The sequence below is a fragment of the Hemitrygon akajei genome, chromosome 2 (assembly GCF_048418815.1).
Source record: "Hemitrygon akajei chromosome 2, sHemAka1.3, whole genome shotgun sequence".
Taxonomy (NCBI): Eukaryota; Metazoa; Chordata; class Chondrichthyes; order Myliobatiformes; family Dasyatidae; genus Hemitrygon; species Hemitrygon akajei.
In genome coordinates this window covers 51,787,400-51,804,566 of record NC_133125.1, presented here as the reverse complement: position 1 = coordinate 51,804,566, position 17,167 = coordinate 51,787,400, and the positions used below count along the sequence as shown (strand labels likewise).

General features: G+C 40.4%; 1 protein-coding gene across 6 annotated transcripts in view; it reads right to left on the bottom strand.

Annotated features, from left to right (window-relative positions):
• Window positions 1-17,167, bottom strand: part of dock8 (dedicator of cytokinesis 8) — a 261,176-nt gene that overhangs the window by 47,429 nt on the left and 196,580 nt on the right. For all 6 annotated transcript variants that reach the window (XM_073072099.1, XM_073072104.1, XM_073072113.1 and 3 more), the window contains 6 exons: window positions 15,849-16,004; window positions 13,877-14,016; window positions 12,162-12,331; window positions 10,683-10,825; window positions 2,865-3,047; window positions 1,039-1,171 (listed from right to left, as the gene is read on the bottom strand). In XM_073072099.1, the coding sequence (XP_072928200.1) occupies window positions 1,039-1,171; window positions 2,865-3,047; window positions 10,683-10,825; window positions 12,162-12,331; window positions 13,877-14,016; window positions 15,849-16,004 (925 nt within the window). The remainder of the gene's footprint in view (window positions 1-1,038; window positions 1,172-2,864; window positions 3,048-10,682; window positions 10,826-12,161; window positions 12,332-13,876; window positions 14,017-15,848; window positions 16,005-17,167) is intronic.

Sequence of the window (17,167 nt, the reverse complement as noted above, 5' to 3'; positions counted from 1 at the left end):
GCTAGGACTATAGAATTATTCTTCAATTTAAGGGATTAGATGACTGTTAATTTGATCAACTTTGTAGATGATATTGTTACCTGAATGTTGACAGTTATGCAAACAGAATCAGAATAACTATGCTACAAAGCAAATCTTCCCTCTACTAAGCCACTCAGATACTTTCCCCTAGGATGCTTAAAAGCAATAATACTAGGCAAACTGCAAATTTTGCAGAAGCCTTAGTTTTTTCTTGTTCCTGTTTGTCTGACATTCAGCAACATGGATTTCTAATCAATGAAAATCGGTAGCATAGAGGAAGAAAGTAGAAATGCAGGTAATCATCTAGGTTTTCAAGAAAGCGTTCAATTACAAAGATACAAACAGAAGCTTGTTAGGTTATTTCCTTATTAAAAATTGGGAGATTTGTATATCAATCAAAACAACTAAAGCATAGCTTTGAAGATAAAGACAGAAAATGTAGTAGATATTCAGCTGGTCAGTCAGCATCTGTGGAAGAAAGATGGTTAACATTTCGGTCTGGAATCCTCTGTTAACCTGACTATTTCCAATATTTACTATTTTCAACTACAGATTGCTATCATTTGTGTTTTTATTTTATTTTCACATAATGAGCTATTTGGAGGATACTGCAATATAAGCAACTTGGATGACAAACATATAACAACAGGGACTGTTGCACATGAATAGTTTCCTCATCAGTGCATCCATGAATCACTTGTAATTAATAAAAGCATCTCACAAAATACATAGATTTAGAAACTGCACTTGAATAAGATTTAATTGGTCCAAATTCAAGTAGGAAGAAAGGATTCAATGGGCAGACAGAGCCTTTATTCAAGTGTCTTTTTTCATGTTCTCTACTGCCAGAGAATGAGGCCATTCTGCCCATTGAACCTAAACCAGATTTCAGATCAATCTCATGAATCCCATTCTCCCATTTATTTTCATTGCCATTATTTTCATGGTGTTAGTGAATATTCTGAGTTAAAGTGACTGGTTTTAATTATGGGTAGCAAGATGAGTTGGGTGGCTTACCTGGCCCACGACATCGCTTCATCATTTCTCCACGAGCTCCTGCATTTCCTAGAAGCACCTCTTCCAGACGAGCCTTCGTATGTTTGCTTTTTTGCAGAGCTTGTGTGCTAACTTTATCTGAAGTTCCTTTGCCCTGAAACACACAAAACCAGAGTACTGTTTTCTCTCAGTGCTAAAATATCTCTCTGTACCAAACCTATATTATACTAACAATTGGTAGTCCAGAGATCAAGTTAAACACTGGAACTATTATTGTCGTTTTGCCTATATTATTTTATGTTTGTGGACTGCTATTGAGAGAATAAATACTATGGATATGAAATTCCTTGTAAACTTCCCCATGAAGGTCTATTGGATCGTAGTCTAGCATTGAAGAGTTACCAGCATGTGTTTTACACTGCTGCAAAGAGGGACCGATGTATAGAGTGGAGGTTAGTTCAGTGTGACATGCATCAACAGTTCCTTTAAAATATAACACTCTGGTTCAATATGTCCAATTTTATTGGAGGGCGTGTGCATTGATTTTACCTGAAGCCGTTAATAGAGGTGATATCGTGCCAGTTCTGCTGTTCAACAAATGACATGTAAACATCCAAAGTGTATTTGGATGTTGATATTCATCTTGATAATAGTGACCATTGACATGAGACAGACATACTTAAATATGGACAAACCGCAAAGTGAGTCAATAGACAGTAGGTGCAGGAATAGGCCATTCGGCCCTTCTAGCCAGCACCACCATTCACTGTGATCATGGCAGATCATACACAATCAGTACCCCGTTCCTGCCCTCTCCCCATATCCCTTGACCCCGCTATCTATAAGAGCTCTATCTAACTCCAGTCCTCTGCACGAGGCCGGACTAAGTACCCACGATATCAGTGAGGGCATGTAGGTGTCAGGCATTTTTCAGTACTGGCGTGTGCACCGTACGAGGGATGATTGATAAGTTCCTGGCCTAACGTAGAAAGAGTCAATTTTAGAAAGCCTAGCACATTTATTTTTCCTACATTTACACACTTAGTCCAGCAGTCATAGAGCATACGGATCCCTTCTTTGTAGAAGTCAGTGTCTTGGACCTCCAGAAGTGGTCCACAGCATGGGCGATTGATAAGTTCGTGGCATGAGATGGAAGGAGATGAGTTATTAACTTCAAACTTTCTGCATAATCACTCAAAGAATTGAACTGCACGTGCATTGAACAAGAGCTGTATAACTCATCTCTGTCTATCATAGGCCACAAACTTATCAATCGCCCATGCTGTGGACCACTTCTGGAGGTCCAAGACAACGACTTCTACAAAGAAAGGATCCGTGTGCTCTATGACTGCTGGACTAAGTGTGTAAATGTAGGAGGGGACTATGTTGAAAAATAAATGTGCTAGGTTTTCTAAAATTGACTCCTTCCACCTTAGACCACAAACTTATCAATCACCACTCATATTTAAGCTCTAATAGACCACTGTGCAAATTGTCAATTGTCTTACATTGTTTCAGTCTGTGCATGCCGTCATCGCAGATGCATTTTCTGAAAGTAGCAGCAACTATGACCCATTTATAAAAATATTAATATGGAACAGCAAATTTTTCCAGAGAGGTTTAAATAGAAATAAAATGTTAGAAATTTAAGTTAATACCAACAAATGCAGAAGATTCAACATTGATGAAGATTCCCAGTTGAAAGAGTTGACATCTGTTTCTTCTTCAAAGGCAAGAAAAGCTCGGTGCCCTTAAGCACATTGAACTTTCATCTATACCTAAATGCAGTGTTAAATATATGAAGGTACTCTCTACAATTCATGCAGTAATGAAGCTAGGGTTCTTACCCTGTACTCAAAGCAGGAAACACATAGGTGCAGCAAGTCTAAGATCTTGTTGAGTTGAGACACAGGAAGATCTGAAGCCCATTTTGTCATTAGAGTTTGATCAGCATTCTTCAGGATCCATAAAAAGCAAATCAGCAAATTCCGACTTGCATCAGCAGCCAAGGGGTTAATCTGTTTGCTTGGCTGCAGAGAAATAAAATTAAACCTTCAATAATCATGCAAAATCCTAATTTCATTATTCATACTTTTATTTTTCGTATAAAACAGGTGAAACTTGGTTTCCGATGTTCCATCTGTTTACATCCTATTAATCTAAAATAGCTGGATTTAAGGTATCCAGTTGCTTAACCTATTCCAGGGATGACATGATAGTGTAGTGGTTAGCACAAACACAATACAGTGCCTGTGATCAGTCAATGGGGTCTGCTTCCTCACTGTAAGGAGTTTCTACGTTCTCCCTTGACCCATGTTAGTTTCCTCCGGGTGCTTTGGTTTCCTCCTACATTCCAAGGATGCACAGGTAGGGTTAGTGAGTTGTTGGCATATTATGTTGGTTCCTGAATCACGGTGACACCTACAGGCTGCCCCCAGCACAATCCTTACTGATCTCATTTGACACCAATGACGCATTTCACTGTAGGTTTCTATGTTTCAATGTACATGTGACAAATAAGGCTAATCTTTAAGATATTTAAAAAAAAATCTTTAACGACAACTTAATCAAGTGTACTGAGTTTGCCGTATGATGTTTCAATGTTGTGAACTCATGATTCTCATGCATTTGTCAAGGACAAATAAAAACTTGCAAATATATTGGGGGAGGAATTCTGAAAGTCCTTCTGATTGCCTGCCATATCATTGGGATTTGAGAGGGATCCAGAAGAAATGGTGGAAATGGGCACTTACACACATTTACATTGTGTTGGATGGGTAACAGGTTGTTTTTTCAATTTTGGCAAACTTCCTGCTGGAAACACCCAGCCAAATTTCCATGTTTGGTGCGCCAGATTAAAACAGAGGATGTACAATGAGTTACAATGGATTCAACATTTTTGCTGGGTTACTTCAAGGCAGTTCGTTCAAGGTCAAGTTGAAATGTCACGCAACCATTTGCGAATACCCATGAATACAGCCAAACAAAGCAGGGTTACTCTGGGGCTAAGGTACAAAATGCAGTCCCAACAGTCACGCACTGCATAACAAGCACAAGCTGCAGTTGAACGGTTATATCTGAAGGATGTATAATAGTGACTGACTGAGCTGCTGTAAGACTTTAAACTTTACATTATACCCTGGCTACCCATGCATTATCATAATTCTTGACTACAGAACTTCTCAGTTTGTTAATTTGAGACACATGTTCTTGCTACAAACTTTGTTGGTGACACAGTGCGAAGTTGAAGAAGAGTTCGGGAGCCTACACCTTTCTTTTGGTGGGCTGAAATCAGCACTGGAGGTCATTTGCCAGTGATGCAGTGTGAAGTTTAAAAATAGCTTGGGATTTTTCAGCTTCCTTTCTGCAGGCTGAAATCATCATAGTGTCAATAAAAAGGAGGGACGTGATAACAGAGCGGCCATTGTTGGACTGGGCCAGTGTAAGTGAGGTCCAGCTTTGGCTCAACAGGTTTAGCCAAGCACAGGTGGAGGTTCTAAGTAAGTAAGTAAGTAAAAAAGTTTCTAGTAAGTTTTTTTTTCCCCAGCAGTACAACGCTAATGCACTGAGAATTGATCTAGAGGTAATTGCATGTTCCTTGTGTGAGATGTGGGAAATTTGGGAGACTTCATCAGCACAAAGTGCACCCAGCTGCAGCTTGATGACCTTCGGCCATAGCAGAGTATGAGGAGGTGAGAGATAGGAGCTACAGGGCGGTAGTCACCCTTAAGTTGCAGGAGGCAGGTCCCTGGGTCACTGTCAGGAGAGAGAAAAAGTAATAAGCAACTGGTGCAGAGTACCCCTGTGGCCATTACCTTTAATGATAAGTATACCACTTTGCATACTGTTTTAAGGAGGGAATGAGTACCAGGGGAAACCATAGCAACCAGGTCTCTGGCACTGTCTGGCTCCGTGGCTCAGATGAGAAGGGGGAGAAGATGAGTGTAGTAGTGATGGCGGATTCCATAATTAGAGGAACATAAAGCAGATTCTGTGCACGTGAAAGAGACGCCCAGATGGTAGTTTGCCTCCCAGGTGCCAGGGTCAGGGATGTCTTGGTGGTACAAATTGGTACCAATAACAATGAGGAGAATATAGGGAGTTCAGAGTAGTAATCTCGGGATTGCCGCCTGTGCTACCTGCCAGTGATTGTAAGAACAGGGTGATTTGGCAGATGAATGCGTGACTGTGGAATTGGTGTGGGCCCAGCGTTTAAGATTTCTGGATCACTGGGATAATGTACAATCTGTCCAAAAAGGACAGGTTACATCTGAAACTGGGGGTGTATCAATATCCTCGTGGGCAGGCTTGCTAGAGCTGTTGGGGAGGGTTTAAACTAATTTGAATGCATGCAGTATACAAATAAGATAGATGAGCTTATGGTGGAGTTAGAAACCGGCAGGTATGATGTGGTCATCTCTGAGTTATGGCTGAAAGAATATCATAGTTGGGAGCTTAACATCCAAGGATACACATTGTATCAAAAGGACAGATGGGTAGGCAAAGGGGATGGGGGGGGGGGGTTCATTGGTGAAAAAATGAAATCAAATCCTTAGAAATAGCTGCCCAAGGTTCGGAAGATGTAGAATACTTGTGGGTGGAGTTAAGAAGCAACAAGGGTAAAAGGACCCTCATGGGTGTTATATTTAGGTCTCTGAACACTAGCCAGGATGTGGGCTACAAATTACCGTGGGAGATAGAAAAGGAGTGCACAAAGATAAATGTCATAATCATGAGGGATTTTCATATGCAGGTGGATTGGGAAAATCCGGTTGGTACTGGATCCCAAGAGAGGAATTTATAGATTTCCTACAGGGGAGTGGCAGTTCTGCATTAGGTGTCATTTAATGATCCAGATTTGATTAGAAAGCTTAAGGTAAATTAACTCTCAGGAGGCAATGATCATAATATGAAAGAATTCACCCTGTAGTTTGAGAAGGAGGAGTTAAATCGAATCTCTCAGTATTACAGTGGAGTAAAAGAATTTCAGAGGCACGAGAGAGGACCTGGCCAAAGTTGATTGGATGGGAACACTAGCAGGGATGACAGAAGAACAGCAGTGGCTGGTGTTTATGGAGGAAATTAGGAAAGTGCAGGGAAGATATATCCCAAAAATTAAGAAGTATCCTAAAGAGAGGATGATGCACCCATGGCTGACAAGGGAAGTCAAAGCATAAAAGCAAAAGAGAAGGCATATAATATAGCAAAAGTAAGTGGGAATGTAGACGATTTGGAAGCTTTTGAAAAACCGTAAAAAAAGAAGAAATATGAAGGTAAACTAGTCAAAAATATAAAAGAGTATACAAAAAGATTTTCAGATATATAAAGGGTAAAAGAGACTAGAGTGGATATTAGACTGGAAAATGACACTGGGGTGCTAGTAATGGGGACAAAGAAATGACAGAGAAACTTAAGCATGTTGCATCAGTCTTCATTGTGGAAGACACCAGCAGAATGACAGAAATGTGAGAGTGTTAATGGGCAGAAGAGAAAGTTATTGCTATTACTATGGAGAAGATGCTTTGGAATCTGAAAGGTCTGAAGGTAGGTAAATCACCTGGACCAGATGGACTATACCCCAGGGCTCTGAAAGAGGTCACTGAAGAGTTTGGGGAGGCATAGGTAATGATCTTCCAATGGAGGCATTGGATGTGAACTTCCCACTACATACGACATTTACAGCAACAGGTGTGTAAAAAGGGCCCAAAGGATCATTGAGGATCTGGGTCATCCCAACCACAAACTGTTTCAGCTGCTAACATCTGGGAAATGGTACCGCAGCATTAAAGCCAGGACCAAGAGGCTCTGGGACAGCTTCTTCCACCAAGCCATCAGAGTGATTAATTTATGCTGACACAGTTGTATTTCTAAGCTATATTGACTGTTCTGTTGGATATATCTTACTGTACATACTATTTATTACAATTTACTATAATTTGCACATTGCACATTCAGACAGACATAACTTAAAAATTTTTACTCCTCATGTATGTGAAGGATGTAAGAAATAAAGTCAATTCAATTCAATGGTCTTTCAAGAATCAATAGATTCTAGAACAATTCCTGAGGACTGGAAAATTGCAATTGTCACTGCACTTTAAGAAGGGAAGGAGGCAGAGAAAGGAAATTATAGACCAGTTAGCCTGACTTCAGTGGTTGGAAAAATGTTGGAGTCTATTATAAAGGATGATGTTTCAGGGAACTTGGAGACACATGATAAAATCAACCAAAGTCAGCATGGTTTTCTAAAGGGAAAACCCCGCCTGACAAATCTGTTGGAATTTTTTAGGAAATAATATTCAGGCTAGATAAAGGAGAGTGAATGGATGCTGTTCAGAAGGCCTTTGACAAGATGCCACACATGAGTTTGCTTAACAAGATAAAGGCCAATGGTATTACAAGAAAGATACAAGCATGGAAAGAAGATTGACTGACAGGAGGCGAAGAGTGGCCTCTGTTTGGCTGCCGGTGCCGAGTATTGTGCCACAGGGGTCGGTTTTGGGTTTGCTTCTTTTCACGTTGTACGCCAATGATTTAGGTGAAGGAATTGATGGCTTTGTGACCAAGATTGTGGATGATACAAATATATCTTTAAGGGCAGGTTCTGTTGGGGAAGCGGAGCGTCTGCAGAAGAATTTTGACAGGTTGGAGGAATGGGTGAAGAAGTCATTGGATATATTTAAGGCAGAGGTTGCTAGGTTCTTGATTAATCAGGGCATCAAAGGTTTGGGGTGGGGGTGGGGTGGAGGCAGGAGCATGATGGAATAGTGGAGAAGATCCGATGAGCCAGACGACCTCGGTCTGCTACTATGTCTTATGGTCAAAGTCGGGGAAAAGAATCATAGAATTTCTGAACAAGGAAGATTTTCTTGTACAAATCTAAAACTTTGTCACGGAGAAAGTTTCATAGCAATCCTATGATATTCTGCTGAACAGAATTGTACTTGGAATTAAGACAAACTAAATTCAGAATACATCATCTTTGCACTAGGGTGTAGGGACCATTAGCTCATGGCTGATGCATTCCACAAGAGATAAGAGTTTGTTAAAATTCCTCCATGTGCTATTTTTAATCATGCTAGCTTAAATGCAATAAATACTTGCAGCTGTTATTTTCAAGCAGTTAATCAGTGTTCTAAAAATGGTGGAGGAGGATACCAAGCTAATTGGAGGTTTTAAAAATCCTCCATATTTCCACCATATTTCCCACCAATAAAACTTTGAATTATATTAAGAGGGAAATCACAATAAAATGGTAGGTTGGAATATTGTGCCATGAGTTTCCATCCTTCAAGAGAAGTTGTCAAGCAAATATATGATTATTCATTAGGAAAGCTTTAGTAAAAAGTAACTATTCTTGGGATTGTGGATATAGCTTGGAAGGCCAATATTTTATTCCTATTTCTATTTGGTCCCGAGAAGAATCCACGAATGACCATAGTCAACTTTGTTAAGATACTTCTACAGTGCTGATGGGTGGAGTGTTCCATAATTTGAGTTCATTTTGAAGTACTTCCAAGTCACGATGGTGACACATTTCCAGAGGAAGCTGGATTTGTGATCTTCCCATTTACCTTCATCTCTCATCCCTTTGGTTGGTTTAGGTGAAGCTGTCAGATAAGTAATGGCACCCTTCAGATAACATATGCTGCAATCTCAGTGCTGTTGAGAGCTTCTAATGGGGTGGAGAATGGAGTGTGAATCACCTTGTCCTTGTTGAATTGAGCTTCATGAGATACATTCCAGATATTCCCATCAACTCAATGGATTATGATTTGTGGGTAATGGGCAGACTTTGGTGAATTTAGAATTGATTCCTTAGCCTTGAAACAGCTTTAGTGACTATCCTTATGGGGCTGGTCTGCTTGAACGTTGCCAGCAGTTTCAGGATGCTATTGTTAAGGGATTCATCGATGATAATGTTAGTCATCATCAAGAAGTGGCCATATTCTTCCTAATAGTTCATGTGGCGTGGCACGCATGCTGCCTGACAGTCATCTACTCCTTTTTCAGTGTTGTCCATGTCTTCCTGTACAGGGGCATTGATTACCTCTATCTGAGGAGGAACAAGTCCAGATGAACATAGAACTTCATTAGTGAACAAAGCCAACTAAAGCTGAGACTCTGAGCCAGGTATTGAAGTGCTTCACCAAGCGATACGTAGGTATGAATTTATAAACTAATTTATTGCAGACCAAAAATGCTGTATTGCCCTGCAAGGATATGCAGCAGAAGTGAGAAAACACAGAGGAGTTGCAGGAAATGTGTAAATACATTGGTTTATATCATTGATACTCTTCTCCATTTGCTTCTACTATTAGTGAGCAAAGCATTAGGCAGTCAGCAAGCAACTCAGCAGGTTAGAAAGTTACAGGAGAACAAAAAAGAATGGGTTGTTCCTGCACTATTGTAGAGACTGCTATGGTCTCTCAACTGAGTACTATTGTGTTAGTTGTTGAATGCTGGGTATTAGAAGCAGGGCACAATGTGCAGCTCCCACTATATTGTGCTTTCACCATGCTGACTGAGAGCTTCATCCCCTTTAATCATGTTACAATATTTAGAATTGATAAATGGATTATTAGAATTCAAAGACCACAAGAACATCAGATGCAGAGGTAGAATTAGGCCACTTGGCCCAGCAGGAATGGCTACTTTTCTCTCAACCTTATTCTCCTGCCTTCTCTCCATAACCCTTAACCCCCTTGCTGATCAAGAGCATATCAATCTCTGCCTTAAATACATCCAATGACTTGACCTCCATAGCTCATGGTGGCAATGGTTTCCACAGATTCACCATTCTGTGGCTGAAGAAGTTCTTCCTCGTCTCAATTCTAAAGGGATGCCCGTTGATTCAGAGGCCGTGTCCATCAATCCTAGACTTATCTACTAATGAAGTATCCTCTTCATGTCCACTCTCCCTAGGCCTTTCAGTTTTTGGTAGGTTTCAATAAAACACCCCCCCACCCATGCTTCTGAACTCCCTTGAGTATAGGCACAGAACCATTAAACCTTTCATTCCCAAGGTCATTCTTGTGGTAGTCATCACAGCCAGTACATCTTTCCTTAGATAAGGGGCCCAAAGTTGCTCACAGTATTACAAATACAGTTAGATCAATGCCCTAAAAAGCCTCAGCAGCATATCTTTGTATTTACTGTATATTCTTGAAATAAATGCTAACTTTGGGTTTGCCTTCCTTACTACCAAATTAACCTGCAAGTTAACCTCAAAGAATCAAGGAATCTTGAACTAAGACTCCCAAGTCCCAATGAACTTCTGATTTCTGAATTCTCTCCCCATTTAGAAAATAGCACACACCTTTATTCTTTCAACCAATGTGCATAAACTCACACTTCACTGGTTTATCTTTTTTAACAGTTCTTGATAAATCTTTTGGATGTGACCAGGTGAAATCGTTATGTAATATTAGCATATGGCATATATTTTTAATTACGTGTAAATCAGATTTTGACATAAAAATGATCACTTGGCACGATTTCACTCTATATTCTGAAATAAGATATCGCAGCATCACAGAAGCACCATTGTATTGTGAGTGACACCATAGTGATAAAATTACTACCTGGCTAATCAAATGTCTGCCTTCTTCTAGATTTAAGATTTAAATAATAAACAAAAGACTTTTGAAGGACTCTCAGCATACCAGTGATGAGCATGTTATTCCAGTACTCCTCAGCATTGTGTTTACAGGATTTCCAGCTATCAAGACAGCAACTGCATGATTGATGGGGCTAACTTCTGTGTCACCATCTAAACCACCTGGACGAGACTTCTTAGACCGGGCTTCTGAAAAGGAAAACATATTAATGAAATACTGTGATGATGAAGTTCAACCTGTTGGTACCACTCGGCGACAATCAAATCCCCAAATTACTTTATGTTGTAAGTAAAATATTGATTTGAAAATGAAAGACCACAACAAACACCTTTACTGCCATTTCTTTCTTCAGACTACTATCATGAAATATACGATGAGACATCTACATGAAATATTGCCGCAGAAATAGGAGCATCCATCAAAGACCCTCTGCAAAGACCTTTCTCACTGCTGCATCAGGTAGAAGTTACAAGAGTTTTAGGACTCACACCACCAGGTTCAAGAACAGTTACTACCCTCTCGATCATCAGGCTCTTGAACAAAAGGGGATAACTGCACTCATTCTGTTTCTGGTGTTCTCACATCAATGGGCTCACTGCAAGGACTTTTTAATCTTGTTATTTCATCCTCTCGTTATTTATTGCTATTCATTTACATTTGCATTTGCACATTTTGTTGTTCCTGTTTACAATTACTGTTCTATAGATTTGCCAAGAATGCCTGCAGGAAAAAGAATCTCAGGGTTGTATGTGGTGACATGTATGTACTCTGATAATAAATTTTACCTTGCACTTTGAACTTTGAATTTAACCACATTGTCTTATCCTGGAGACGGAGTTCCATTTTTGTGTGGAATTCAGCAGAATTTATACTTTATATTAAAGGCCTCTTTTGGATGGAAGTTGTTTTCAATTGTTACTGTTTAGCCTTCTTATACAATGATAAAAGCAGACTAGGAGCAACAGTCAACTGAGAATTAACAAGGTTTATGCTGGCGTCTAAGCCAATTCTTCAGGGCATTTTTCCAAATTATACAGGACGGCAGTGGAAGACAACCTTGGATTTGATTTTGATGGTCTTTGTTATTAGACAGGCTGCAAGAACTCAATGTCAAAGATAACATGCAAAGGGAACATTTTTATCTGAGGCACCGGAGAGCAGTAATGAAACCTGATGCACGCATCTATAATTTTCTTTGGGAAAGGAATACCAAGGGGAGATAATTTGCAGGAACCAATTTTGAATTTGTCTCATCAATGGGAATTGGTCTCAATTTCTATAGGATCACCAATAACACATTTGTTGAAATGCAAGACCAACCATTAACTCTGAACATCAGTACTTGCAGGTTGTGCCCAAAACTTTTATAGATCCACAATGGGGTGGTGCAAAGCAGCCCACTTCCACACGCGTACCCCTCTGCGTTTTCAATGATCCATGACTATAAACAAATGTTATCATAGCTTTGCATGCTCCTAGTATACTGTTGTGCTAACGTTAATCATAAGAAAATCCGGTCGGTACCTGTGAAGTCGTACAGCTGCGGCAATGCATCCATTATGATCCCTATCAGAGGGAGGTATAAAGCAGCTATTTTAGTTTTAATCTTTGACTTTGAATAGCGGGAGTCCAGATCGTGTGAACACAGCAGACTGAGCACTCCATTGACGGCCTTCTTCTGTACTTTAACTATCCTGCCGGAATAAACAAACAACAGATGGTCAACCATTTTTATTCCATGATGTTTCTATGATTGTCCCCACTAGAGGACAACTAGACATCTCCATAGGCCAAGTGCAGGAGAATGCAACAAGCTCAGTCAGGCAACTTGATTGGCATGGATGAGATATGCCGAAGGACATGAGCTTCATGAGCCTCTGATTCTGAAGTTTTACTGTTGTTTTTGACATTTACTAATTCGGATCAGGCATTACACACACTATGATTGACATATATTAAAAAGGATCCTAAGCCATGAGCACATATCAAAGCAAATTAATTGTGAGGAGCTTAAGATTTGGTGGCGAGGAGTTAATCAGGAGGACACAATGAGTCCCACTGATAGAATGATTGTACCATTTCTGCCAGCTGAGTTAAGCTTATCAATTGAAACAGCTATCTTTTATATTGTATTAACTAAACTGGTCTGACCGTTCCAGGATACAGGCCTGGGGACGATTGATCAATCCTTTCTCAGTCGGATTCAATAAAGGTCCCAGAAAAATAACACACACAAAATGCTGGTGGAACACAGCAGGCCAGGCAGCATCTATAGGGAGATGCACTGTCGACGTTTTGGGCAGAGACGTCGACAGCACTAGTCCTGACGAAGGGTCTCGGCCCAAAACGTCAACAGCGCTTCTCCCTATAGATGCTGCCTGGCCTGCTGCATTCCACCAGCATTTTGTGTGTATTGCTTGAATTTCCAGCATCAGATTTCCTCGTGTTAGCCCAGAAAAATAACCTAGTTAGGTATCAGTCCGTCTTTTTTTTTGCCAGGGTTTTCTCCCTTAGTTTACTTATTTATTCCCATTTAACCTTCCAGGATCTCCTTTAGGCAATGGGCTTTTATAGCTGGAGGTTTGGTTCCTGAGTCCACGGAGTGGTCACAAACTATTGGATGTGCACACCATGGGATGCCAGGTTGCCAAACCTTAACGTCCCTGAAGGTCCAGCAGAAGGTTTCTCTCTTTTTTTGAATTGGACTAGCAGCATAGGCTGAAGGTGAGAATGGCTCCAGTATGTGGCATGTTATTCCTCTCCATCCACAGAAGCAACACATCAGATAGGCCTGCAATGCACTGAAACAGCAGGAGATGACGCCACTCCTCCTCAGCTCATCATGCAGTAGAAGCTGGTGCTCCAATGAATTCTTTGTCTCTGCTGGAGGAAAGGGCCTGAGCCCCAGGAAATGTGCCGTAACCCTGTTAAGGAACTGGGACAAGAGTAACAACTGCAACCTTCTTCTCACCTATTTATGCTTTGAGACATGGGCACTGTGAGCATCTGCTGTCAATCCCTAATCACCTTTGTGAAACCCAGTGGGAGTCCTTCCATGTTGAATCTAATGACTTTATGCTTTGCATGACTCCACCTCAACTGTGTACTCACTAAAGGATTGAATCAGATTTTGACTATTCCATAACACACTTTGATGGAGCAACAGCACACCCATCGCTGAGAGATATTCAGTGCCAGAGATCCCCAGCAAAAACCAAAACAGAGGTAGAAAGCCATACCCTTCTGTTTCTGTCTCGAGGGCCGCGACAAGTTCAGTGAAGAGAAGCCCAATCAGGAAGTGTTGCTGACGGTAATCTATCGACAGCTCAAACATGTTGGCAATTTTCTGGTCTTGAATGCTTGAGCATGAACTAGAGTTCTGTCGAATTAAAAGAAATTGAAATATTAGTGTGCAAATTGGGGGCAAATGCTCATCTAACTGTGTTTATTTATTTGAATGGAGTTATCCATCACCAGGAATCACTTGAAGTCATACACTGTAAAAATATCTATAAACTGTAATGTCTGTGATTTTTATAAATGATTTGTATGGGCAAGTGGAAGCATGGGTTACTAAGTTTGCATCTGGATATGGGGCTACATGGGAGGGAAGGGTTAGATCGATTTTAGAGTAGGTTAAAAGTCAGCAGAGCATTCTGGTCCAAAGGGACTGTGCTGTGTTAAAATATTCCATGTACGATGATTTAAAATGAGCTGTACATCTACGTTTGTAAATGTATGCCACATGATATCAGGGTTGTATAATGAAAGGAAAATATTTTAGCCATATTTTCCTGAAAATGTAGTAACAAATGACAACATAAACTTATTAATATCAGTAGCTAGATTTGAATTTATAAATGGCCAAAACCTTTTTCCTACTACAAGAGAATCACCGTAGATTTAAGGTAATGGGCAGACATTGTAAAGGAGACCTGAGGGGAAAGATTAAACACAGTGTGTGGTTGACATCTGGAGCAGGCTACCAGAGGAATCAGTTACAATGACTATATTTAAGAGGCATTTAGACAGACACTTAAACAGGCAAGGCATATGAGGATATAGCTCTAATGCAAGCCAATGTGATTAGTAAAGATGGGCAAGAAGGTTGTCAATCATGTGATAGGCCAAAGGACCCACTTCTATGCTCTAAAGCTGAAATGTAGGAGGCCGAGGAGTGACCTTGTATAAGTACATACAGTAAAATCATGAGGGGCACAGATAAGTAAATAAAGTTTTTTCCCCAGGGTAGAGTAATCTAAAACTAGAAGGCATAGGTTTGGGACAAAAGGGGAAGAATTTAAAAGCAACCCAGTGGAGTGGTGGGAGGCAAGTATTTCCACTCAGAGTGAAAGGTCTATTGAACAAGCTGCCACAGGAAGTAGCACAGGCCGGTTTACAATAATGTTTATAAGACATTCTGACAGGGAAATGGACAGGAAAGGTTTAGAAGGATATGGACCAAACACAAGCTAATGGGACTGGCTTACATTAGTTGGCCTGGACAATTTGGGCCTTTGGGCCTGCATCCAGGTTGAATTGAAATATTAGTGTGCAAATTGTGCAATTAGTGTGCAAAAATCACTCTAATTGGCAGGACACATTTGCAGTCATTTTTCTAAGGGTCAAAGACATTGAAGCCATTTCCAGGGGCAACCAAGTGAGCTACCAGCTGCAAAAAAGGCCTGGTATTGGGCCTGTACTATGTTAGCCCAACATCAGCACCATTTAACTGGCAGCAAAGCAAGACTGGAGGAAGGGAGTTTTGCGGTCATAGCCAGGCAGTCTTTTGCATTTGTAGCCATATTACTCAATCTCCTCGAGCCCTACCATGTTTTGCGGTTACCTCTCTTCTGAACTTACAACCAACTCAAATTAAACACCATATGAGCGACTGTAAGCCATTGCTTATAACTGTATTGCGCTCAAAGGTATGGTTGGGTAACATATTTTACATATAAATTTCTGATAAAAAGTTGTGTCCTGAGCACTAGAAGCCTAGTTTTTAGTTTTGTTGATAGATAAACAAGAAAGAAGTGCTTTAGGTTATATAAGAGGAAATTAAGGGCCATGTTTTGATGTTCAGAGTAATTTTCTATTAGCAGCCTATCCATTTGTATGAATAAAACATGTTGCCCAGTAGTGTACAAGAAACATGTAGTCCATGTTTACAGAACTAGAGGGTCTGGAGTTGCTATGTTGCCTCCTTACCTGTGATGATATCGAAGGACATGGAGAAGCAGGTGCGGACAGATTAGTGATGAAGAAAAGGTTCAGACTGAGATAGTGTTCATGGCTGCAGAGGATCCTCAGGAATTCCAAGCGCATAGAGATGAGGGTGGGCATTGACTGCAGTTTGTTTGATAGCTACAATGGAATAAGTTAGAAAGAACACTGATGAAACATTTAACTAATACAATGCTCCATTACTACAGATGGTGTTCCTCCCATCTAAAGTTGCTATCTCTTCCTTAGCAGTTGTTCAACACTTCAAAAGTCTGATGCTAGACAATGATGATATCTAGTTATAAGGGGCATTAGAGTTAAGTCACCTCTACCTCTTAACACACACGTACGCACACACACACACGCGCGATTAGAAGCCAGAATGACGGTTATCTCTCTATTCAAAGGGTGAAAAGGCTAATAGTTACATATGAGAGCATTCTGACTGAGATAAATTCAGTATTATTCAGAATCAAACCACAGGAGTCAATGTGCAGGAATGTAAAAAGCTGCAGGGAGTAGTGGACTCTGTCCAACAGCTTACTGACACATTCCTCCCCATCATCAGTAGAATCTACACGAGACCATGCCTCAAGAAGGCAACATCTACCGTCAAAGATCCCCACCATACAGACCATGCTCTCTTCTCACAGCGACCTTGGGCAGAAGGTTCAGGAACAGCTATCTGATCCATTTCCCATTGTAAGCTGACTCATTTTCCCGGCCAGCAAGAGCAGGTGCCGACCAATAACTTATTTTGTATAACAAACAAATGCTGCCCTGAAAGAGCAGATTGGGGTAAGGGCAGGGTCAATAGGCTGGATAGAATTCTTGCTTTCACCCAGTGCAAATAGCACAGGATAAAATTCTAACCTCTTGTACATATTCCAGATAGACAGCAATTTTACATATGGATTCACTTGATAATGGAGGTTGTATAAAAGATGCTCATTAATAGAATACAACAACACTTTCCTAATCTGCTGACAGTTATATTCCTTAACCCTATTGGGGTCGACCTGGTAAGAAACCAGTAGAAATGGAAAGGAAAGTGAGGAAATGGAAAGTCACAATGAGTGACTGAGCTAGTTTAGGCAAGGACACTGAAAGTAGCTTCTCCATTAGCTCCCTCAATTATAGGTGCTGGCCTCATAAGAAACATGTGTATATGTCAGATACTGTACATATTATATTGTTACCCTAAGAAATATAGTAAAAGGGTATAAAATAAATTACGTATAAGATAAAAACCATTTGCAAGATCAAAGCTCCAAACTTATGTCGTGGGATACAGATGGAAGTCT